The 25,880-nt window shown below is 44.7% G+C and overlaps 2 protein-coding genes across 2 annotated transcripts in view; one reads left to right on the forward strand and one right to left on the reverse strand.

Annotated features, from left to right (window-relative positions):
• Positions 1 to 19,412, forward strand: part of kcnt2b (potassium sodium-activated channel subfamily T member 2b) — a gene marked incomplete at both ends in the record, with an annotated part of 132,604 nt that extends 113,192 nt beyond the window's left edge. The window contains 11 exons of the mRNA XM_083780847.1: positions 3,020 to 3,125; positions 5,731 to 5,903; positions 9,002 to 9,073; positions 9,316 to 9,450; positions 9,591 to 9,702; positions 11,049 to 11,150; positions 12,679 to 12,762; positions 13,833 to 13,961; positions 14,601 to 14,961; positions 17,763 to 17,847; positions 19,289 to 19,412. Of these exons, the coding sequence (XP_083636973.1) occupies positions 3,020 to 3,125; positions 5,731 to 5,903; positions 9,002 to 9,073; positions 9,316 to 9,450; positions 9,591 to 9,702; positions 11,049 to 11,150; positions 12,679 to 12,762; positions 13,833 to 13,961; positions 14,601 to 14,961; positions 17,763 to 17,847; positions 19,289 to 19,412 (1,483 nt within the window). The remainder of the gene's footprint in view (positions 1 to 3,019; positions 3,126 to 5,730; positions 5,904 to 9,001; positions 9,074 to 9,315; positions 9,451 to 9,590; positions 9,703 to 11,048; positions 11,151 to 12,678; positions 12,763 to 13,832; positions 13,962 to 14,600; positions 14,962 to 17,762; positions 17,848 to 19,288) is intronic.
• Positions 19,413 to 23,442: 4,030 nt separating this feature from the next.
• LOC310869645 (inter-alpha-trypsin inhibitor heavy chain H3-like) lies at positions 23,443 to 25,480 on the reverse strand (the record flags this gene model as incomplete). The annotated part of the gene is made up of 2 exons (XM_083780476.1): positions 23,443 to 23,522; positions 23,653 to 25,480. 2 exons carry the CDS (start codon positions 25,478 to 25,480, stop codon positions 23,443 to 23,445), a joined length of 1,908 nt encoding a protein of 635 aa, XP_083636602.1.
• Positions 25,481 to 25,880: the final 400 nt, after the last annotated feature.

Genomic DNA, 25,880 nt, shown 5'->3' on the forward strand with positions numbered 1-25,880 from the left:
GGGGCGGACACAGAGAGTGAGTTACACACCAAGGTTTATTTAGTCACAGAGGGCCCACTGGTGGGGCGGACACAGAGAGTGAGTTACAGGCCCAGGCCGTAGCGTAACGGTCTGGGCACCGGACTGGTGATCCAGTCGCAGTGTGCCGCGGGTTCGACTCCCGGACCCGACACGGCCTTTACTGCATGTCATCCCCCCATCTCTCTCCCGTTTCCTGTCAGCCTACTGTCTGTCCCTTCAAAAATCAATAAAAGGCGTAAGCTGCAAAAAGAATATCTTAAAAAAAAAAAAGAGTGAGTTACACACCAAGGTTTATTTAGTCACAGAGGGCCCACTGGTGGGGCGGACACCAAGAGTGAGTTACACACCAAGGTTTATTTAGTTACAGAGGGCCCACTGGTGGGGCGGACACCAAGAGTGAGTTACACACCAAGGTTTATTTAGTCACAGAGGGCCCACTGGTGGGGCGGACACAGAGAGTGAGTTACACACCAAGGTTTATTTAGTCACAGAGGGCCCACTGGTGGGGTGGACACCAAGAGTGAGTTACACACCAAGGTTTATTTAGTCACAGAGGGCCCACTGGTGGGGCGGACACAGAGAGTGAGTTACACACCAAGGTTTATTTAGTCACAGAGGGCCCACTGGTGGGGCGGACACAGAGAGTGAGTTACACACCAAGGTTTATTTAGTCACAGAGGGCCCACTGGTGGGGCGGACACAGAGAGTGAGTTACACACCACGGTTTATTTAGTTACAGAGGGCCCACTGGTGGGGTGGACACAGAGAGTGAGTTACACACCAAGGTTTATTTAGTCACAGAGGGCCCACTGGTGGGGCGGACACCAAGAGTGAGTTACACACCAAGGTTTATTTAGTCACAGAGGGCCCACTGGTGGGGTGGACACAGAGAGTGAGTTACACACCACGGTTTATTTAGTTACAGAGGGCCCACTGGTGGGGCGGACGACAGTGACTTACCATACAGAGGGTTTTGTTACAATACGGACCACAATATTAAAATTAACCCATTAAGACCTGGAATGCATCACTTCTAACTTCTAACTACTTTAAATTATTTTATACTTTTATCTATTTTTGGAAAAGAAATCTTTGAATATATATATATTCTTTCACAACGAACGTTTTAACTCAATTCTTTGCTTCTGAGGGGTCCCTGGATCAACATATTTTCAGATGGGGGTCAGGCGGCCAAATACATGTATTTGGGGTCCTTGACGTGAAAACGTTTGCGCACCACTGATATATAGAAACATAGGTTTTTCAGAAAACTGCTAGTGTTTAGAAGACATTTGTAGAATCGGTCTGAATGGGGTAAAGATAGTAGAAGGACAGCGACGGAGACGAGAGTGCCCATTGGTGGGGCGGACACTAAGGTCTCCTTTTACACGACAACGGCAAAATAAAGTATCGCTTGGGGGGTGAAAACACACCAAAGTGAAAACACCTTCCAGAGTGGAAATCATTGAAAATGCCATTTCCCCCCCCCGTCTCCATGTAAACAGGCAAAACTGTGAATCTGCAAAACAACGCATATGTATTTTATTGTACATTGATGAAGTGCCATAGGTGATATTTGGAGTTCCTACAGAATGAACAAGTACTCCCTCCTCGAATACAAAGCGCCACTCGTCCTACAAATACAAAAGTAGACTAGCGATGGTGAATGTAAAACCATGATGTAAACAAAAGCCTTGTGATAGGCGGCAGCCGCGTTTATGTAATGTATAAAATATAATCATCCCATCATCAATCATCATCTGCCTGCCTGCCTCTGGCCCAACTGTCAGCCTGTCACTCTGTGCTGTTAGAAAGCAGGCAGAGACAGCGGCCCTCCGTTGTGGTCTGTCTGTGTGGGGACAGGGACAGATGAAAGGCGGGAGCTATACTTCTCAGGGCAGTATAGACTGTTACCAAGTGGGATTGTGGATCGGCTGTTTGTCAGTAATAAAACCTTTAAAATGACATATTGGACAGGAGGCAGACTTGCAGGTGAAGATAAGTTTTAATTACGTTCCAGGCCTGGACAACATAGTGAATAATAAAGAAAAGAAAGAACTCAAAACAACTCAAACAACATAACACAACTTAACTGTGAACAGAGAGGTACTGGTGTCAACCTCTCCCCATGGCAGCACAAACACTACTGAGCCATTTCCCCTCTATATAGACTCCTGACTCCACCCCTGGCTAAGCAGTCAGCAAATCACAAGGCATTTAACAACACAAGCAATCAGAGCTCTCTTCAGGCCATCAAGGCCGCTTCCCAACTACAGCATCTGCATAGATAAACACAAGTATTAATTCACATGTCACAGCAGAATGTGCACCTTCTGTGGGACTGAGAATCAACCCGTTATATATATATATACAGCAATATACAGCAACAATACAATGAATGTATATTGTACATTACTCTGACAGAGGCTGCTCTGTCACATAGACGAATTCAGAAACACCAACATATTTCCTGTAGGCGGAGACAACAGCCAGGTCTTCTATTACATTGAATGGTAGAGTGACTGATGTTAGTCTGCTCAAACGTTACTCTGTCACCTGGTTTTTAGTTACTAACACTGACTTTACAAAGATGCCCAGGACATCGGGATGAACCTGTGTAGTTTATGGCTGCTCCAACAGTAGAGGCAACATTCAACTTTGGAGAGAAACGGAATGTCAAACAATACACCGCGGTGGCTGAGACGACCAGAGCCATAGCATAATGGTTGAGACGAGGCAGTGAAAGGTCCTGAAAGATACATAACGCCAGTCTTATACCCAATACCCAATCTTTCTGTGGTATGAATGAACACAAGGCTGCTGTACCTCATACTAAGCATTTAAAGTATGAGGTACAAAGTACAGCAGCCTTGTGTTCATTCAGACTGAACCTTTGAAGGGTAACCCAGTGCTTGTGTGTTCATTTGGGGGGGTGCGTGTGTGCGTGTGTGTGTGTGTGTGTGTGTGTGTGTGTGTGTGTGTGTGTGTGTGTGTGTAGGTGGGTGAAGGGCTACCCGCTGAACTCTCCTTACATCGGCAGCTCCCCTGCTCTTTGCCACCTGCTGCAGGAGAAGATGCCTTTCTGCTGCCTGCGCATGGACAAGGTATGCAGTGGTGGGAAAAGTACTCACTTTTTTTTAAATTGATATAGAAATACTCCGTTACAAGTAAAAGTCTGGAATTCAAAATGTACAAAAGTATTATTGGTATAAAAATTTACTTGGGATATTTACTCGTAAGTTAACCCATTAAAATAGGTCCACCCACGACCCACAAATGGGTCCTGACCTCACTGTTTGGGAAACACTGCTGCAACTCAAAGGCTACATGGATCAATTTTTAGGGGGTCGTTGATTTGCCTGAAGAAAGCTTGCTAAATAAATAAACTTACATTGATTGTGCGCAGATCTGAGTGTGCAGAGCTTCCCTTTATTTTCCTCTAGGGGGTCGTTGATATGAAAAGCTTTGAGCGCCACTCCCTCTGCTATCGCTCACACACACAGTCCTCTGTCTGTCCCCTATACAGTCCTCTGTCTGTCCCCTTCAGTCCTCTGTCTGTCCCCTATACAGTCCTCTGTCTGTCCCCTTCAGTCCTCTGTCTGTCCCCTATACAGTCCTCTGTCTGTCCCCTATACAGTCCTCTGTCTGTCCCCTATACAGTCCTCTGTCTGTCCCCTATACAGTCCTCTGTCTGTCCCCTATTCAGTCCTCTGTCTGTCCCCTTCAGTCCTCTGTCTGTCCCCTATACAGTCCTCTGTCTGTCCCCTATACAGTCCTCTGTCTGTCCCCTATTCAGTCCTCTGTCTGTCCCCTTCAGTCCTCTGTCTGTCCCCTATACAGTCCTCTGTCTGTCCCCTTCAGTCCTCTGTCTGTCCCCTATACAGTCCTCTGTCTGTCCCCTATACAGTCCTCTGTCTGTCCCCTTCAGTCCTCTGTCTGTCCCCTTCAGTCCTCTGTCTGTCCCCTTCAGTCCTCTGTCTGTCCCTTCAGTCCTCTGTCTGTCCCCTTCAGTCCTCTGTCTGTCCCCTTCAGTCCTCTGTCTGTCCCCTATACAGTCCTCTGTCTGTCCCCTTCAGTCCTCTGTCTGTCCCCTTCAGTCCTCTGTCTGTCCCCTATACAGTCCTCTGTCTGTCCCCTTCAGTCCTCTGTCTGTCCCCTTCAGTCCTCTGTCTGTCCCCTATACAGTCCTCTGTCTGTCCCCTTCAGTCCTCTGTCTGTCCCCTTCAGTCCTCTGTCTGTCACCTATACAGTCCTCTGTCTGTCCCCTATACAGTCCTCTGTCTGTCCCCTTCAGTCCTCTGTCCCCTTCAGTCCTCTGTCTGTCCCCTATACAGTCCTCTGTCTGTCCCCTTCAGTCCTCTGTCTGTCCCCTATACAGTCCTCTGTCTGTCCCCTATACAGTCCTCTGTCTGTCCCCTATACAGTCCTCTGTCTGTCCCCTATACAGTCCTCTGTCTGTCCCCTATTCAGTCCTCTGTCTGTCCCCTTCAGTCCTCTGTCTGTCCCCTATACAGTCCTCTGTCTGTCCCCTATACAGTCCTCTGTCTGTCCCCTATTCAGTCCTCTGTCTGTCCCCTTCAGTCCTCTGTCTGTCCCCTATACAGTCCTCTGTCTGTCCCCTTCAGTCCTCTGTCTGTCCCCTATACAGTCCTCTGTCTGTCCCCTATACAGTCCTCTGTCTGTCCCCTTCAGTCCTCTGTCTGTCCCCTTCAGTCCTCTGTCTGTCCCCTTCAGTCCTCTGTCTGTCCCTTCAGTCCTCTGTCTGTCCCCTTCAGTCCTCTGTCTGTCCCCTTCAGTCCTCTGTCTGTCCCCTTCAGTCCTCTGTCTGTCCCCTTCAGTCCTCTGTCTGTCCCCTTCAGTCCTCTGTCTGTCCCCTTCAGTCCTCTGTCTGTCCCCTATACAGTCCTCTGTCTGTCCCCTTCAGTCCTCTGTCTGTCCCCTTCAGTCCTCTGTCTGTCCCCTATACAGTCCTCTGTCTGTCCCCTTCAGTCCTCTGTCTGTCCCCTTCAGTCCTCTGTCTGTCACCTATACAGTCCTCTGTCTGTCCCCTATTCAGTCCTCTGTCTGTCCCCTATACAGTCCTCTGTCTGTCCCCTATACAGTCCTCTGTCTGTCCCCTTCAGTCCTCTGTCTGTCCCCTTCAGTCCTCTGTCTGTCCCCTTCAGTCCTCTGTCTGTCCCTTCAGTCCTCTGTCTGTCCCCTTCAGTCCTCTGTCTGTCCCCTTCAGTCCTCTGTCTGTCCCCTATACAGTCCTCTGTCTGTCCCCTTCAGTCCTCTGTCTGTCCCCTTCAGTCCTCTGTCTGTCCCCTATACAGTCCTCTGTCTGTCCCCTTCAGTCCTCTGTCTGTCCCCTTCAGTCCTCTGTCTGTCCCCTATACAGTCCTCTGTCTGTCCCCTTCAGTCCTCTGTCTGTCCCCTTCAGTCCTCTGTCTGTCACCTATACAGTCCTCTGTCTGTCCCCTATTCAGTCCTCTGTCTGTCCCCTATACAGTCCTCTGTCTGTCCCCTATACAGTCCTCTGTCTGTCCCCTTCAGTCCTCTGTCTGTCCCCCTCAGTCCTCTGTCTGTCCCCTTCAGTCCTCTGTCTGTCCCCTATACAGTCCTCTGTCTGTCCCCTTCAGTCCTCTGTCTGTCCCCTATACAGTCCTCTGTCTGTCCCCTATACAGTCCTCTGTCTGTCCCCTTCAGTCCTCTGTCTGTCCCCTATAGGCGTGCCACCACGTCCCCTTCGAGGACGCCCGTTCCTACGGCTTCAAGAACAAGCTGATCATCGTGTCGGCAGAGAGCGCGGGCAACGGCCTGTACAACTTCATCGTCCCCCTGAGAGCGTACTACCGACCCCGCAAGGAGCTCAACCCCATCGTCCTGCTGCTGGAGAGCATGTGAGTTATCCTTCTCAACCTCATAGTCCTGGTGCTGGAGAGCATGTGAGTTATCCTTCTCAACCTCATCGTCCTGGTGCTGGAGAGCATATGAGTTCCTTCCAAACAAGCATTTTTGTGACTATCACAATTATTGCATAAAATCGCCTGATCATAATTATTTGGGATAATCGCAGTTAGACAATACAATACGTCAGAAGAATTGTTCCTGTTTATCTGTATATGTTCATCTTTCACGAAAAATCGTGAAAACGTGTGAAAATCTTTGAATATATATTCTTTCACAGCAAGCTTTTTTTTCTTTGCTTCTGGGGGGTCCCTGGAACAACATATTTTCAGATGGGGGTCCACGGCCAAATCCAATACATTTTGGGGGTCCTTGCCATGAAAAGGTTTGAGCAAGCTGCAGCACGGATGTTTTTCAGAAAACGGTTAGGATTTTGAAGCCATTTTGTAGCTGGTCTCAGGTCTCAATGGGTTAAGGCTGCCTTGAAAAGACACCTATTCTCTCAGGCTTATATGGCAAATAGTTGTTTGTTGTTTTGTTTGTTTGTTGGCTATTCATTGTTTTGATGTAAAGTGTCCTTGTATTAGGTTCATGAAGGCCACTAACTATATAGGTTCAAGCGATTATTATTATTATTATCATTATCATTCCGTTCATAATCACTGCGGCTACGAAACCACATCAAGCAACAGCTTCGACCGCGACACCTGTGGTTGCAGTCGTTATACTGTAGGTCGCACCATTTGGTTGTTTGTTTAGTTATATTGATCCTTGTTAGTTCTCTCCGATACGGCAGCTTATCTGCCAAGACATTAATAAACATGAACAACATTAGGAAAGATTACAATATCAGTGTATCATAGAAATAAATATATAAACGAGAAACCAACAAGAATACAGCAGATTTTAAATGTAGCACAGTCAATCCTTTTGATCCATTAAAACCGGGAAAGATGGCCCAGGCCGTAGCGTAACGGTCTGGGCACCGGACTGGTGATCCAGTCGCGGTGTGCCGCGGGTTCGACTCCCGGACCCGACACGGCCTTTAACGCATGTCATCCCCCCATCTCTCTCCCGTTTCCTGTCAGCCTACTATCTGTCCCTTAAAAAAATCAATAAAAGGCGTAAGCCGCAAAAAAATATCTTAAAAAAAAAAAGAAAAAAACGGGAAAGATTCTGTGCCATATTCTATACTTTAAAATACAAAATAAAGGTAAACAGGAAATCCTTTTAAAACAAACCTTTCCTTTGATGTTAGGAATATCGCTTGGAAGACGATTTAATCGTACAACTGAAAGTTGAAAGTCCTTTATAAATCGGCCATAATAACAGAGGAAAAAGTACAGCTATTTATTTGAGCTTACTGTGGGAAAAAGTAAAGTGACCCACGACTGCTCAAATGGCTTTCAGGACAATGCCCTCAGGCCACAGTAAGACCCATCAAGGGGGAAGGGGCAGTGTTAAAACACAGGCAATATACCGCAATTAAGGATATTTCACTTTAAAAAAAACATTTGATAATTTTATCATCTACTCGGGCTTATGTGAACACCCCAGCCAGTTGCCCGATTCAGAATTTAGATTGATATTCATTGTAGCTGCCCCATTGAAGCTTCAAACTCCATCCTACTATAAATGCACCACGTCTGTCTGTCCGTCTGTCTGTCTGCGTGTGTGTGTGTACGGTTGTAATGCACGTAACTCGAGAACCGTTTGACCCACAGACTTTACATTCGACACACGCTTTCCACACCCCCACAGGGAGTGCAGACAGTGCCGAGTTGGTCAGACCCACGGTTCTCCAGAACCACCACAAAAGGCTCTGCATGGTCAGGCTCGCCAGTGGGCCATATGAGGCCAACTAATGAGGCTCAACGAATCAGGCTCTGCCAGAGGGCCATATGAGGCCAACTAATGAGGCTCAACGAATCAGGCTCTGCCAGAGGGCCATATGAGGCCAACTAATGAGGCTCAACGAATCAGGCTCTGCCAGAGGGCCATATGAGGCCAACTAATGAGGCTCAACGAATCAGGCTCTGCCAGAGGGCCGAATTGATTGCCAAGTACACTTTTCACAGTTTGCAGTCTTCACATACAGGCACATACACAGATCTCCATGTGGGACACCGGCTGACAGTTAAAACGGGTGCTTTATGACAACGTATTGCATCGTTCCCAAGTAGGCCTGTGGCTGACTGCCCGTCACGGGCACGTACAGGTCTAGTTTTAACCATGATAGATTCATCGAAATAAACACCCTTACTTTTTCCTGGTGACTGATACTGCCCTTCTAATATGTGAGGTGCCTGGGGTTTTTATTACTTTTTCATTTATTTCTAGGAAAATGAAAACATCAGGGAAAGAATAAGGCTTCATTAAAAAAAGAAATATTACAAATAAATGAAAAAAGTAATTAAAAAAACACGGGCACCTCACTGTATACATGTACTTGGCTACTGTACTTTACCACCACTGCAGAATTCAATAAAACAAAAAGCCAATAAAGAGATGAGTCACTTCTATTTCCTGTCTAGTGTTATTAGAGGGTCTTACTCCGTCTTTCCCCAAAGCGCAGGGATCCTGTCTCCAGGGGAAGCCTTGCACTTCATTATGTTACCTATTACTCTGTTTTCCATAAATGAACGCGTACAGGCTTTAGTTCCGACTGTCATTAGGCCGACAACCTAAACCTTGTAGGTTTAAGGTTCTAAACCTTTGAGGGATATTCAGCTATTAGTGTAGAAAATGTTTAATTCCCATTGACAATGAATGGAGAATTTTCTCATATGTGGACGAGCAAATCGGCTAATTGTGTCCTACACAAAGATACATATCCCATCATATTCAAGGGCTTTTGGATAGAAAGGAAACAGATTCCAGTCACCATTTTTTGGACATACAAGGTTTCCCGCCCCGACAGCGACACGATATTGGGCTGATTCACTTGTCAAAAGAAAAACAAAACCATCCTATTTGCGTTTTGGATTGGATCTTCAGACCCGAGGCATACAACCATCTTATTTGTGTTTTGATTGGTTCTTCAGACGCGAGGCATACAGCCATCTTATTTGTGTTTTGATTGGTTCTTCAGACCCGAGGCAGACTTCCTGGAGGCAATCTGCTGGTTCCCCATGGTCTTCTACACAGTGGGCTCCATCGACAAGTAAGACAGACGGCCGGCCGGCTGATCTCATTACTCTTTTCATCCCTTCTCCTTCCATCTATCTATCCCCTTCTCATCTTTATTCATTCATGCATGTATCCCCCGTTGCTCTCAAAGGCGACTTCATTTTGCACTTTAGTGATGTATTCAAAAAGTATTATTTATTATTATTTTAGCTTTTTGACACTCTGCTGTGCGCCTAGTTAATTGCCTGCTCCATCTTGGCTCTCTTGTCTTGCCAGCCTGGACAGCCTGCTGCGCTGCGGAGTGACATTCGCCGACACCATGGTGGTGGTCGACAAGGAGAGCTCCATGATTGCAGAGGAAGATTACATGGCTGACGCCAAAACCATTGTCAATGTTCAGACGCTTTTCAGGTCTGGCCTCGTTCCTTCCTCCTAGCGTATACTTAACTTAACAAACCCTCATAAGTGTCTGGGGCGTCAAGGTCTCACATTATTCTCTCTTACATTGTTCACCCTCTCCTCTTTCTGTGTTCTCCTTAATCGACTTCCAGACTGTTCCCGGCTCTCAGCATCATTACGGAGCTCACCCACCCGGCCAACATGCGCTTCATGCAGTTCAAAGTCAAAGACCACTACTCCCTGGCTCTGTCCAAGCTGGAGAAGGTAATGGAGTCTCTTAAAGCTTTCTAGTTTCTCTTTGGCTTCGCCAGCAGCGCCAGATGCCCTTAAAAGTTTTCTAGTTTGTCTCCAGCAGAGCTGCCTGTGAGGTTCACGGCTCAACATACAATTCACAATTTAGTCATTTAGCAGATGCTCTTTATCCGGATAAGTGCCAGATCAGAGTAAATGGCATGAACCCATGGTCAGCAAATGACAGGGTGAATGTTCAAGTAAATAGAGTGCCTGCAAACAAAGACAACAATTTGGTGCTACTATGACATAATTAGGATGCCAAGTAAACATCCAACCTAGCATCTGTCTAAATACACTTGCAATCTAAATAGCTTTGTGGTCAAGCAATAACAATAGCGTAATATGTGAACAAATGAGCAACGGACATATATCTTGTCGGTTGGAAACCTCCTATGTCCAAGATTGTTGTAGTAAAAGTAGCAGAACTACAAGCTACAAAGCGCCGTTTCGTGCCACGTTTTGCACTCGTGGAATGTGGATCTATATTGTATTACTTTTGGTAGTACAGTATTCTCCATTATTTGAACAAAAAGTTCAAATATGGAGATCTGCATAGAATATATAGCATCTATGGAAAAGTAGGAACCAAGAAGCAGCAGCGAGACGAGGAATGAAAAGCGCTAGATCAGCGGTCCCCAAACCTTTTTTAACTCTTAAAGGTTTTATGACATTCATTTTCATTTCTTTTTCTTTTTCTTTTTTCTTTTAGGTTTTATGACCTCAATTACACCCCAAAAACCTGAACTTTGAACATTCAGTGGATTTTCTGTGGTCTGAAGTTTTCTTTGGGGTTTTTTGGGCCTTTTGAGCTACAATGAAAACAGGCAACACAGTGAAACAGTGACATCTGCTGGCAAATCCCATTGACATATATGGGATTTGCAGTAAGTGATGTCACTTACTGCCGGCAAATCAGAGCACCTGTTTGAGCCAGAAAACCCCAGATCACAGAAAATCTACTGAATGTTAAAAGTTCATGTTTTTTGGGTGCAATTGAGATTAGAAAACCTAAAAAAAAACAAGAACAATTCCAAAACTTTTTTTTAATGTCACAATCCCTTTAAGGAGAAATGAGATGTCTGCCTGCATGGGACCCAAACTAGGGAAACTAGCTGATCTACTTGTAGATTATTTTCACTACTACAGTACAGTACTACTGTAGTTCAGTACTACAGTACTTAAACATTTGTTTTCTAATTTATGGAATTTCTTTGATTTAGATATTTTTTATTTTTCATGAAAATTACTGGGGAAAAAACATCATGTAATTTGGTGTGTGTGCGCGCATGGCTGCCCGCACGTGCGTTCTTCTGCAGAAGGAGAGAGAGAGGGGATCCAACCTGGTCTTCATGTTCCGCCTGCCCTTTGCTGCAGGAAAGGTGTTCAGTGTCAGCATGCTAGATACTCTGCTCTACCAGGTACACTGGAATGACGCACGCACGCACGCACACACACACACACACACACACACACACTGCCCTTTGCTGCAGGAAAGGTGTTCAGTGTCAGCATGCTAGATACTCTGCTCTACCAGGTACACTGGAATGACACACACACACACACACACACACACACACACACACACACACACACACACACACACACACACACACACACACACACACACACACACACACACACACACACACACACACACACACACACACACACACACACACACACACACACACACACACACACACACACACACACACACAGCCCTTTGCATGCATGCAATGGTAACGCATACATGGGCAACTGGCAGCCCGGGGGCCACATGCAGCCCACAAGGTAATATCGGAATATTGATATACCGGTATTATTTATGTCAGCTGTTACGATTTCAAACATGCAAACATGATACGCGCTTGAATTACTTCAGTCTAAAGTCTATAGTAGCTGAACATTAACTAGTGTTAGAATTTTATTGTCTTTATGTCCAATGTATTTGCATTTAAGTTCATAAAGTTAACATAAGTAACCTACAGTATAGCTAAATGCATTTGAAATGAAATAAACATAGCAAAAATTCAAAATAGCAAAAAGAAAAAACTGGATTTCAATTGATACTTTCCCCGCCGAAAAACGTAACCTACGTTAAACATTAGTCTCGACTAAGCGCCAATAAATGTAAGTTACGTTTATTCAGTTCAGTTGTATAAATTGTTTTGATCCGATCTAGTCGAAAGGCTGGCATATAGTAATCATTCTTTAATTAATCCTGTTAAAATATAGCAAAAATAGCTGATCTAAAAGTTCAAAACGAGTCGCACTGCGACGCGTTTTGTTTAATCCACGTTAATCAGCAATTATTTAGCAGCACGTTAGCATGTTCGTAGCATTTTTAGCTAGCTACAGACTCGATCCACGTAAAAACAGCCAAAATTCCCGCGTGCACACCCATGCATGCACACAAGCCGTCTTTATAGAGTGCAGTACTTTCATCCGACGGAGCATTGGTCCGAACGACAACCTACCTCCTCCCTCACCCTAACCCTAACCTCCCCCGGGGCAGACACCTAAACCTAACCGCAACCCTCTCCCGACCCGCAGCGCACCTCGGAGCATTGATCCTTCGGAGCAATGATCTGTCGGATGATAGTAGGCCTCCCGTCTTCATATGCATTATGGCTCATAATCATGTAAAAAACTGGTGTAAACATCCAGTAGCTTTTGGGAAAGGTTATACAAAAACGTCAGGGACCCCATCTGGTGGCCACACGGCAGCATTTTCCAATTTTTTACCTCTTCAGTCTACTACATCTCAGAGGGAAATATTGTACTTTTACTCCACTACAATTATTCGAAAACTGTAGCTACTACGGTAGTTAGGCCTACTATATACATTTTTGCCATTTGAAAATAGCCGACAAGCTCACAAATTCACAGGAGTATTTCTACATTACAGTATTGATACTTTTACTTCAGTCTCTGTTTTCCTTCCAGTCGTTTGTAAAAGACTACATGATCTCCATCACCAGACTGCTGCTGGGCCTAGACTCCATGCCTGGCTCTGGCTTCCTCTGTGCTGTAAGTAGTGAAACAACTCGCAAAACACACGGGTTTAGCATACGTTTAACCACTTTCAACCTACCGTTCCTATTCTGGGCATGTACAGTAGGTTGAAAAATTGTTAAAAACTGTCAAATAATTGGAAATTAAAAAGATATTACTGACAAGTTTTCTCTCTCGGCACACTGTATTCTGCAACCTATTAATTCCACATCCTCCTGATATGGGGAACTGAAGAATGGATGAGTAACTGGGCATGAGGCGTCAACATATTATTCAATTATGATAGCACACCAAGGTCAGCCCTCAAGCGTAAAGAGTGTTTGGGAGGTCGATTTAAATCAATCCTTTACTGACGGTGAATGGAAGATGATTCTACGGAACTCAAAGAAGATGTCCCGTGAACTTAGAACCAGATTAGTTCAATTTAAAATAATGAATAGAGTCTACTGGACTCCGAGAAGATTGTTCAAGGCTAAGCTCAGAGATAGTCCGGTTTGCTGGAGGTGTGATGAGGACCTCGGTACACTTATTCATGTATTATGGGAGTGCCCATAATACACGCTATGGTGTGCTATTCATGAGAATATAATGCAAATCACAATAACTTTTTTCATTTATTTTTAATAATTCCTTTGGAAGAAAAGCATCAGGGAAAGAAAAAAGGCCATAAAAAATCATCTAAAAATAATTATTAAAAATAAATGAAAAAGTTATAAAAAAGTCAACAGAAAAAAGTCCGGGTATTGGAGAATCTAACATGGTTAAAATGGAGTTTGAAGTTACAGTGAGTTTGTATAGGATGAGGTCGGGGCAGTTAAAATGAATATCAAATATCTCAAAACTGAAACAAGTAACTCAAAAACTGTCTGCCATGAGTTGTTCACATAAACCGGATAAAAGTGATAAAATGAACAAATATTATTTTTTGAAAGTGAAATATCCCTTTAACCCTACATGGTACCACCCTCTCTATCTCCTAGAAGAAAGACAAAAAGCTGCAGAATCATCAGCAGCTTTTGTCACTAATTATCGCCGACGTTGTCCTGTGTTTGTATGTGTGTCATCATGTCATGTGTCCGTTTCAGATGAAGATCACAGAGGATGACCTTTGGATCAGAACCTACGGGAGACTCTATCAGAAGCTGTGCTCGTCCACCGGAGACATCCCTATAGGCATCTACCGCACGGAGGCGCACAAGCTGCCCATCTCTGAGGTGCATGATGTGATCTGTATTTATGCTCATATAAAGGACACTGCTTTTATCCATTGCAGTATTGATAGTTTTACTGAAGCAATTTGAATACTTTTTTCCACTACTGCATTTCGGGAGCTCCGATAATATGCAGGCACGGAAAATGTCTTCAACTTCCCGTGTGGACTCACTTTTATACGTGCAGGAATAATTCGGAAGTATAATTCGGAAGTATACTGTACCACTCATCCCAACTGTGATTGATAAGACAAGCTAATGTTTCTAATTTCCCTCTTCAATCAGGGAGGGCAAAGGTTTTGGCTTTGAAAGTTCATTGTTCCAAATGTCTGTGACCGTGTCTGTGACCGTGTCTGTGACCGTGTCTGTGACCATGTTCAAGGTCATTACACACTGGCGAATTAGCGACGCGATATATTCGTGCGAATAATTCGCATTTAAAAAAAACCAATTGAAGTCCATGCAAGCTTCAGTGGCGAATGTGCGAATGTGCGAAAATGCGACCGTTTTCGCTTTTATTTGTTCGCTCTGGTGTCGTATTTTGCAGAGATTCGCAGGCGAACTGCAACATGCAATATTTCGCATTTTCAGATCGCTTATTCGCATCGCGTCGCTAATTCGCCAGTGTGTAATGACCTTTAGTCCCAGGTCTCCATCACGGTGGAGGACTACGAGGACACCAGAGAGCCCAGGGAGCCTCTGCTGTCCCGCACCGCCGCCCACCGGAACTCCACCTCCTCGGAGCCCGTCTCCGCCCCCTCCTCCCACTCGGGGGCGGACCACCCCCTCCTCAGGCGGAAGAGCATGCAGTGGGCCCGGCGGCTGAGCCGGAAGGGGGGCCGGGGCCCCCTGGGCCAGGGGGCCAAGGGCGGGGGTCCCGGCAGCGCGGCCGAGAGGATCAGCCAGCAGCGGCTGACGCTGTTCCGGCGCTCCGAGAGGCAGGAGCTCAACGCCCTGGTGCGGACGCGGATGAAACACCTGGGACTCTCACCGACGGGCTTCAGTAAGTTCTGCCCAGTCACTGCCATGTTTACACTATAGACCTATTAGGTTCTTAGCTTACAGTACGTATGATTCATGACGACGATTTTTAGGTATGTATTACAATGTTTTTGTTCTGCTTACTGTAAATCACTCTGGATTAAGAGCGTCTTCTAAATGCCTAAATTGTAAATTGTAGACCACTGTTTCCCAAACAGTTTCCGACGGTGGGTCGGAACCCATTTGTGGGCCACGGACACATTTTTATGGGTCCCTTTATTTTTCAATAAAACATTCCCAAAAAAAGTTTAACAAATTCAATGATTTTTTTTCAGTAATTTCATGAATAAAATAAGAATGAAAACGAAGAAGTAGTGAAAATAGCCGATCTACAAGCTCACAACGCGCCGCGAAGACCTAAAATAATATGGACAGCATGACGCCATTGGTTTTCTACAGACCGTAAGACCTAAAATAATATGGACAGCATGACGCCATTGGTTTTCTACAGACCGTAAGACCTAAAATAATGTGGACAGCATGACGCCATTGGTTTTCTACAGACCGTAAGACCTAAAATAATATGGACAGCATGACGCCATTGGTTTTCTACAGACCGTAAGACCTAAAATAATATGGACAGCATGACGCCATTGGTTTTCTACAGACCGTAAGACCTAAAATAATATGGACAGCATGACGCCATTGGTTTTCTACAGACCGTAAGACCTAAAATAATATGGACAGCATGACGCCATTGGTTTTCTACAGACCTTAAATGAAGCCGATTTCAAATCCGCCATCTTCCTATATCCAGCCCAAAATGCAATTGGAAATGAATGCTATAGAGCGGCGCAGTCCCTCCCCCTTTCAGAACAACCAACGGCCCAGGAAATGAAAACGCAATGCATTTCCCCATAGGCAGTTCTTATTTAATTTATTTAAAGACCTTTTAAGCGTCGTACGAAGCCAACTCTTGTCGTGACAAATCATGACAACACACACAATATTTTGGACCAAACAAATAATTACAAAGAAGAAAAACAACCAAAAAAAGTGTTGTAACCTGCCGTTTTTTTCTACTTTCTAATTCTTTGTTTGGCCCGAAATATTGTGTGTGTGTTGTCATGTTTTGTCACGACAAGAGTTGGCTTCGTACGACGCTTAAAAGGTCTTTAAATGAATTAAATAAAAACTGCCTATGGGGAAATGCATTGCGTTTTCATTTCCTGGGCCGTTCGTTGTTCTGAAAGGGGGCCGGACTGCTCTATTGGCAGGGCGGGTCTTCACTCGGTAGAACCAGTAGAAAGCCTAGAAAGTTACATACGCTACTACTTTATCATTAATTAAAAAAAATGAATGGGACCATCATTTACTAAACTCATATCATGATGATATAAAAAGACTTTTGAAAACATAACGTGCTTATGAAAAGGTTTACTACCGGTAAACTAATAAAATCAAGTGTAAAGTTCACCCAAAACTCATTGGCTCGTATTGAGATGATTGAAAACGGTAGAAGGTGAAATAGCCACATCTGCTGGGCCAGTAATAGGAACAGCAGGCTGAACGAGAACCCAGAAGTGAGTTTCAATTCCAGCGAATGTGGTTGTTTGTTCCTTGGTTTGCACCAATGGTTCTCAACCTTTTCAGACCCTCCCCCCCCCATACTAATCATTATGTACACCCTGATAAGCACTCAGAATTGTAGTTGAGGCATTATTTAATGTAACTCGGATCCATAGATAAATATTGTGAAAATAGCAGATCTACAAGCTCACAACATTGTGAGTGTTGTGAGCTTGTAGATCAACATTAGATCAAAAAGGCCCCTCATATGGATTTCACTACAACATTTACAGTATGTAACCGACAAAGATACTAGTCTAAAATGAACGTACTGTAACACTAAGAAAACTGCCACAACTGTTCACATTTTGATCTATATACAAGGCCATTAAGACATTTACAGGCTTGATATAACAACGAAAATGTATTTTAAAAGCAGCAGAGAGAGGGAGAGCAAAGGAGAAAACACAGGAAAGAAATGGGTCAAAAGAGCGTTCGAAGGCGGTACAATTTCCTCAGTTATCCTCTTGTGGTTCATGGTTCATTGGATTACTGTGCTGCACATACATTACATTACATTATAGCTGGTAGCAACACTGAAGGCATTGACATAGTGCTACACCATGTGTTCCTGAATCATGTCTGTCTGTCTGTCTGTCTCGTAAAGAAACCACTAACTCCAAAATGTTCATTTGTTGGTGTTGCGACTTCATATTGAGATCATAGAACATTGGAAGTACTCCAGTAAAGTAAAAAGAAAATACCTCAAAATTGTACTTAACCCATTTTGTTGTTAGCATCATGTTGTGCTTTAGCTATTGAAAAATAGCAGATCTACAAGCTCGTAGCGCGCCACCGAGTGGCGCGCTACGAGCTTGTAGGTCTGCTATTTTTGAAAAATCGAAGAACGACTGTAGTTTTTAGAATCTGATCTCGGGTCAGAATGGGTTAATCAGACCAGTGTGTGTCCAGTGGAAACCTCGTATGAATCTGATCTCAGGTCAGAATGGGTTAAGTACAGTAAATGTAACTTGAGTAAATGTACTTAGTTACTTTCCACCACATATACTGTATTATGTCCATTTTTATCTTCACCCGCCTTCCTCCTCATGGGTTATTTATAGCGCTCAGCACCTCTCTGCATGCCGCGGTCGTCTGTCTCGCGACCACGGCGTACTAGCCGTGATAATACAGTATTTCCTGAGTGCTCGTTCCATTTCCTGTCTCACACGTGCACATCCCCTCCTGTTGCAGACGGGGTGACGGACCAGGGAAACAGGCTGTCGTACATCCTCATCAACCCGTCGCCAGACACCAGGCTGGAGCTGCACGATGTTGTGTGAGTGCATACAGAGCCCTTTTCATATCAAGGACCATTATTTATTTGGCATTTGAGCCGCACGGACCACCAATTGATGAGATTTAGCCTCTCAGACCCAAAACTTTGAATATTTTGTTGTCTTACACTAGTCTTTGGATAAGATTTTGTCTACAATTCCATGCTGTATTGATGTTGCACCACAGGAGAGATAACAGGCAAACGTCAATTCTCCTACATTCTCGAAATTGTGTACACTTCTTGTAAATTAAGTAATTCAGATGTTTACTATTTTAGTCTTGAGAGCATAAAATACAGATCCATGTGATTGCGAACTCTCCATCAATTAGCCGAGGGCTACCTGGAACCTCCTAAGGACCACTAAATACCACTGATATAGAGACCTAGCACAGTTACAAACACTCTTCTGTTTTTTGCATTCCCCCCCGAATTGAGTTGTTATGCCAAATGATTCCATTTCCTCCGCACACAATGTTGAATGCCGGTCACCATCCATTAAATTGTGTGAATCACTGGTTTCTTTCAAAACTAGCCTGAAAAACTAAACGGAGACTACAAGGGGAGGTAAATCAATTTCCCATAGAAAGGAGGTGTCATTCACTGCAGACTTTTCCCCCTTTGAGTGGTGCAGCCACTCTAAAGCAATGTCCGTCCCTGTGTTCCTATGTATGTCTAGGGTACCAACAGGGGGCGCTGTTGCACCACTCACTTCAGACTGGTCTGATTTCATTTCACATATAAGCCTTGTGGAGCCATGAGGCCAGGAGCCTATTTCATGTTTCTGTAGCGTGTGGCAGCTGGATGTACAAGTACACTCCCTGGACATGATGTACAAGTACACCTCCTGGAAATGACTCTAGTGTGTCGCAGGAACTTACCCCATTCCTCTGCCATTGTTCTACCATTTTAACTACTTGTGTTTTATTGTATTTTATTTTTGTGTCCTGCCCTGTGAAGCACTTTGAGCTGCATTTATGTATGAAAGGTGCTATACAAATAAAGTTTATTATTATTATTATTATTATTCCAACCCCTTGATGCTGAGTGCCAAGCAGGGAGGCACTGGGTCCCATTTTTCAGAGTCTTTGGTATGACCCGGGCCGGGGATCGAACCCCGACCTCCCAGTCTCAGGGCAGACCACAAGGCCAAATACATTGGATACCTTTTTGTATTATCCTTTTAGCCATAATATCGTGCAGTTAACATTTCTGACTAATAAAGTCAATCAATCAATCAAAAAACACATTTTCATACTGGCTCGCCTGCCACTAATGCCTCCCCCACCGGGAGAACTACTGTCAAAATTAAATACATATATAATTTTGGGGGCGGTCCATGACATAAAAAGGTGTGAGAACCTCTGATCATATTGTAGGAGGCTAGGAGCAGCCATACAGTACGTGTACCTCATCAGGTCTAAATGGTTTTAACTCTCTGCAGGTACCTGATCCGGCCGGACCCTCTGTCGTTGGGGGGGCCCAACCAGCAGGGGAGCGGCAGGAAGTGCAGCGCGGGCCGCTCCGAGAGCCACCGCTTCGACACGCAGGACAGCACACACCTCTGAGCACAACAAGACCGACAAGGACAGACTCTGGATCAGGACAGCACACACCTCTGAGCACAACAAGACCGACAAGGACAGACTCTGGATCAGCTCGTTCCCCTGCCGCCGGGATGGATGGAAACGGAGAGAACGGGGCCAGTTTGGCATGCAGGGATGCTCCCGCAGACGAGACGTGCTCCGCATCTTTCTCCACTAGAGCGTTCACACTGTCTCTCTGACCACAGGACTCAAACAGACCCTGCATGGACCTTTTCTACGATGATAGGAATGTTTTATTTATTTTATTTATGCACCTTCTCTTTGTTTTCAAATCGAAGACACAGAGGGGGGGGGGGGGGGGGGGAGACACAGGACACTGAAGTGCATTTAAATGACCACGTATTTATATATTTGTTGTGACTGTGCATGTGATGTACCGCATCCTGTATGTAGAGTGTGTATGTGTACCGTATGTCTGTACGTGTGTGTGTGTGTGTGTGTGTGTGTGTGTGTGTGTGTGTGTGTGTGTGTGTGTGTGTGTGTGTGTGTGTGTGTGTGTGTGTGTGTGTGTGTGTGTGTGTGTGTGTGTGTTTGTGTGTGCGCGCGTGTTTGTTAAGAGCCAGACACTGCCAATTTTATCTGGACAGCCAAAGGAACACACTGCCAAACGAAGGTTGAGGGGAAGTATGTTTGTGTATTTCTCTATGTTGTAGCCGCCGCCGGGCGTGTTTTTTTGTCACACTTTAATGTTATTTGATGTTATTTAAACGGTGTCTGCTGCAGTTTTACATCGCTGCGAATATCGTTTCGTGAAGACCTTTTTGGTCATCATGTCTTTTTACCCATTCCTTGCACCCTGGAGCCAGTGAAGCCACACGTTCATGTTCCACTCTAGCAAGCAGCAGAGTGATGCAAACATTCTGCTAGCAGATACAGTCAACATCACGTATCTGTGTGAATACCGTCTGTCCTCACCCTCTGTAGCAATGTGTGGATAATATTTCCTGAACAAACAAGTTATTTGGTTTATTGTTTGCCTGTTTCTGAGGTCCCTCGCTGCCTCCGTCACTCAAAGCCTGATTTATATGGCCGTCTCACTATGGCAGTGGTTCTCAACCTGTGGGTCGGGACCCCCAAGGGGCGTCCACACATGAGTTTTGATTACTTTTTTTTACTGCACCAAAGTAATCAACAAACTATATACTATAAATACTGGTCGGACATTGGCCAAATTATCAAATGATGTGAGCTTGTAGATCTGCTATTTTCACAATATTTATCTGCGGAACAGAAGAACAAGAAGAACAAAATGTAATGCCTCAACTCCTACAATTCTAAGTGCTTGTCAGGGTTGGGAGGGGGGGGGGGGGTCCCCAGTTAAAATATGATTATTTTGGGGGGGGGGGGTCTGAGATTGAGAACCACTGCACTATAGTGTTGCACGCTGAAAACATTTGAGCTATTATCGGTGCAGTTGTGCAACGGAACAAAAAATACACAATTGAGCAATGATGTCGCCTTCTTCATGGTCACTGCATCCCAGCTTGCCGTCGTGGTTGCCGCGCATGGTGGACAGTCATGCATGTGTAGAGCAATGAAGGCAAGCCTTCGCCAATCTTTTAGTCTGGAAGCCTGAATGTGCGAATATATAGGCAGAGAAACGGTGCACTCCTGTGGTGAGAATACCACTCGGCACCCCTGCCTGCCTCCACTACTAGCCTACTGCCAATGCATTCTCAGTGCTACTTTAGAAGATGTAAATATTAAAGTCAGTCAATATACTATAGTCTCTAACCGTCTCATTTGTTGTGTTGATTCATGCAGAGATCAGTAAACAAGATCAGTCATGGTATGTATGTATACATTGCAATCACTTTTCTACTCACAGAAGAGAAAGAGAGAATATTGGCGGCGTGTGAGTGAATAATTTATGCACATTTATCTCTATGGACAGTCATTTCTCACATCATATTCTTCCCCTGAGTCAGAGATGGATGTGCTTTCACACTATATATAGCAACTCCCAATGTAATAACCACACAGAATGGCCACCTGTTTTAGGGGTTTAGTATTTTTTTTACTTTTCGACTATTTATCGTCTGTACCTTTGTTATCCCACAGGGAATTTCAATTGAACCCTGAGCTGACCTGAGATCAGATTCATACGAGGTTTCCGCCGGACAAACACTGGGTCTGATGAACCCATTCTGACCTGAGATCAGATTAAAAAAATGTCAGTCGTTCTTCGATTTTTCAAAAAATAGCAGACCTACAAGCTCGTATCGCGCCACTCGGTGGCGCGATATGAGCTTGTAGATCTGCTATTTTTAAATAGCTAAAGCATAGCATGATGCCGACACCAAAATGGGTGCCCGGTCAGAATGGGTTAATTGGGTAGGCCCTAAAATTATGATCATGGGGAATTATTTTGGGTAGTTCTTATTCCGGTTGTGGTTTCCTGCCTGAGGACTACAAATCAGTGACTACAACATAGAAGATTTAGAACACTTTCAGCAATCCAATCAAACCCTAGTCAAACACACAGACTACATTATTGTTCTGGCCATAGAGTGCAAATCAAATTGTGCTACTGTTAATCTATTATCTACTACAAATACTATTTCCTCCAGCGGTGAAATGTCCCTTTAAAGCCAAGGACCACTTCACCACTTTTCAACCTATCTTAATATAATTTGTCCTCACTAATGTTCATGATCAAATACAACAATTTTCTTCTACTCAGTCTGTGTCTCTCTCGGGGGCTGTGGGCAGTTCAGAAAACCGTCCACCAGTGACATCATCGATGGGGAAACCAAGCTAAAAGAAACTGCAGGATAAGTTGCAATGCGAAAATGGAAGCCATCGTTCTCACGATAACAAAAATCTAAATATATATCAAATATATCTTGTTTAAAAATAAATCTGCCCAACGATGATGTCACTGGTGGATTGTGTAGTGTAGGTGCGTGTTTTATTATTATTATATGTATTAACACACAACTGAAAATACGTCATAATTGCACTTAAGTACTTAAGTAAATGTACTTAACTTTACACCAGTGCTAGGAACCACAGGGAAACCCAACATTAGAAGGGCAAAGCAAACACAGCACAGCTGAACTCATAACCACATAACCTGGCTATAAGTGAAACATTAAGGTGAAATATATATTGATTATTTGATATATAGCAACTACTCATAATACATGGAACCGTAACAGCCAGGTCAGTATTGTGGGAAGTGACAACTGGCAACTAACTGACAAGTATAAATTAGACTCAACACCTTTCTATTAGTCTAGTTTTTATTTGTTGACGAAATTGACAGTACATTTAGTCATAGTTTTAGTCATCATAGCTTAGTTTTTATTTCGTTTTTATATAGTTTCGGTCAATGAAACAATTGTTGACGAACATTTTTCCTCATAGTTTCAGTCGACGGAATCAATGCTGGTCACAAGGAAGTCAGACAGTTCTCTCTGAAGAGCGAGTTCAGGAGACACCGACCAACAATCCCGTGTTGGGGCAGAGCGAATATGGTAGTCCACAGCGGATGTTCTGAGAGCAGAAATCTCCACGTTATGGATTCTGAGTCGTGCTGAAAGGGAGCTTTGTTCCAGTATGGAATAAACTGCATGCTTTGCCACTAAAATTCCTGTTGCATCGGTGCCTGATGGAGTCTGTCTCAAGACGGGCCAGAGAAGTTTCCCTCCATTCCTCCGATGACGCAGGATGACAATACGTGTATCTCCCACTGAAATGTCCACCTCATTGTCCCGCAGAATCAGTGTTCCCGTAGGTTTTGTCACGGTTGTGTGGTCCTGGCCCCAGTCAAAAGCTTCCTCATGCTGTCCATCTCGCACAATGATGGAATTGGTGTTCACCTCAATACGCAGACCAGCTTTGTAGTGAATAACAATCTTCTGGAGCCCCCCCTGCAGTGACTGCCTGAGCTTCCCATTCACAGACAATCCTTTGCTGGGATCTTGCAGTAATATCAGATGCTTGGCACTGACATCATAACATAGTGGGATGAGCTGGTTCTCGGCTTCTAACAGAAACGTGTGATGAAAAGGAACTTCTGTTGTCGGTGGTACTGCTCCTCGCAGGGTGATTCCAGGGTCAGTAAATCTAGGTGGGGCCGTTGCCAACACAGGGGGAGAGTCAAATCTAGGGGGGGGAGCTGCCAACACAGAGGCAGAGTAAGATTTAAATGTGTCATAGTCAGGGGGAGAGTTCCTGGACATCATCAAAATATTACCTGATGGCCTTCTGTGCCTGCCTGAGCTCCCTTTTGCAGGCATAGCTCCACCAGTCCATGTCTCTGGTCCTTCTTTGGGTTTATGGAGAACTTGGGTCTTCTCCCCTGGTGGCTTTGTGACCACCATGGATGTGTGTGGCGTCACAAAACTGTATTTCAAAGACAGCTCCAGGGCCTCTTTCTTCGCGTTCTCCTTCTCAGCACCAGATAACTGCAACTCTTTGTCCAGCAGCTGTTTCACCGTGAGGTAGGCCCAGACCCTCTGGAGATGGTGGTCAGAAAAGGTTCTTTTCATGCTATCTTTCTCAGACTTGTACTCCAACTTTATGTTGTCTGCTCCACAGGCAACGACCTGTGGAGTAAACGTTTCAATGTTGTTTTCTGTGATCAGACCAGCCACCACAATTTCAGAGCCATTGTAATACTGGCTGAAGTTGGTCTTGGTTAAATTATTCCCACCAACATAGATCATTATCACATCTGTCAATAAAGGATTGGCAACCTCTTCATAGAAATCCTGTAGCTGCGAGTCAGCATCGGAATCTGTATAAATCCGTCGAGCCACACCGTTGTTCTCCAGTGCCATCTTCTCGAGGAACTCAAAATCAACATCCTTTCCAAATCCAAGACAGTAGAGTGGGTATTTCTCAGTTATGGCCTTTCTTACATTTGCCTGAATCCTTTCAAGATTCGTCTCCCCAAAGTTTGGGTTACCATCAGTAAGAAGTATAAGAAGAGATGCAGAGCCTTCTCTGGGGTTTTGCTTCAGCATTTCTGCACCGCGTAACACGGCAGCATTGATATCTGTGGATCCTATGCTTTCGATGCGGCCTGCAAAATATTTGGCAGCTTTCAGGTTTTCACTGTTGGCCTGGGACAGTTCTGTCTTCCAGGGGGAAACTCTGTCGTCAAAAGTGATCAAACCAAAGTAATCTTCTTCCGCCAGGTCTCCCAAGATTTTTAGAAGAGCACGACGGGTCTGATCCATTTTCTCGCCGCGCATGGAGCCACTTCGATCGATGATAAAGACAACATTCTTTGGTATGCGGGGGAGACCGCCTGGGGCAAAGTGATGGACGAAATACCCACGAGAGACCTTGATGTCTCCCAGTGAGGTGTCCCTGTTGACATCATAAACAACGACCAGATCTCCATTCATTCCCTGCTCTCCACAGCAATTGATCTGTTGTTGCTCTGTAGGGTAAAAATACACCCAGGCCTGATTGTGAGCATGTGTCTTTGTAATGGCATTGGCTAGAGCATTGGTACTCAACCCTCCTTTAACCTGGACAAAGGTAATGCCCGGCTTCTCGTTGATGTATACGTCCAGCTTGAAGTCTTTGACCAGCTGCATGGGTCGGGCATGGATCTGCAGCTCATATTTGCCCAGTGTGCGTTTCAGAAGCTCCTCGTAAGTGAGTTCAAAGGTCACCTTTTTGTGAGCGGCCACAGTCACAGAGGTCTTAAACTCCTCGAGCGTTCTCCCCACAGAACTGACCACACCGGCACTTTCACCCCGGGACACGGCCCCAGTGTACTGCTGTTGTGCTTGCTCCTTCGTTTTCACAACACCGCCATACATCTGGCCGTCGATAAGCATGGTGAATTTGCTGATGAATGCATTCTTGGGAATCCTGACTTGGAAATGTATTTCTTTGGGTTCGTCCACGCGGTTGACAACGCGGCTGGTGATGACAGTGGTGGCGTAGCGACTGGTCACAGTGGAGTTGATGTGGAAGCTGTAGATGTCCCAATCCTTCTCGATTGGTGCTGCGGTAACAAAAGCCAGCAACCACCCAAGAAGGGCGAGTCGCACCAGTCTCTCCATGCTGGACTCACTCCACACAAAATGATTCCTGGGATGTTCAACCTGCCTTTTAAACTCAGCTGAGAACAGATAATAGCTATGTGCAGACCTTCTTAAAGGAGCAAACCCTATTAAGAGATTCTTCCTTTTTTCGCTGACACTGTGTAGAATGTAGATAGAGTCCATTTCACAGAGGTCACTATTGAATATACTCCTCTGTCATCAGTCCAAAATCCAGGCTCTTGTAATGATTATATATGATATCAGTTCTGTGGATAACAATAGTAAACTAAGTAATTAACTAAACAAATCTTTCACTGGATTACTTATCCTTATATGACGCAACTCCTCATACAGGCCTTCTGCATAACTAGATCTTCTGCCATCTATAGCATTTTCTTCAGAGTATACCTTTTGATAT

The sequence above is a fragment of the Protomyctophum parallelum genome, assembly GCF_964188405.1.
Source record: "Protomyctophum parallelum genome assembly, chromosome: 13".
Lineage (NCBI taxonomy): Eukaryota > Metazoa > Chordata > Actinopteri > Myctophiformes > Myctophidae > Protomyctophum > Protomyctophum parallelum.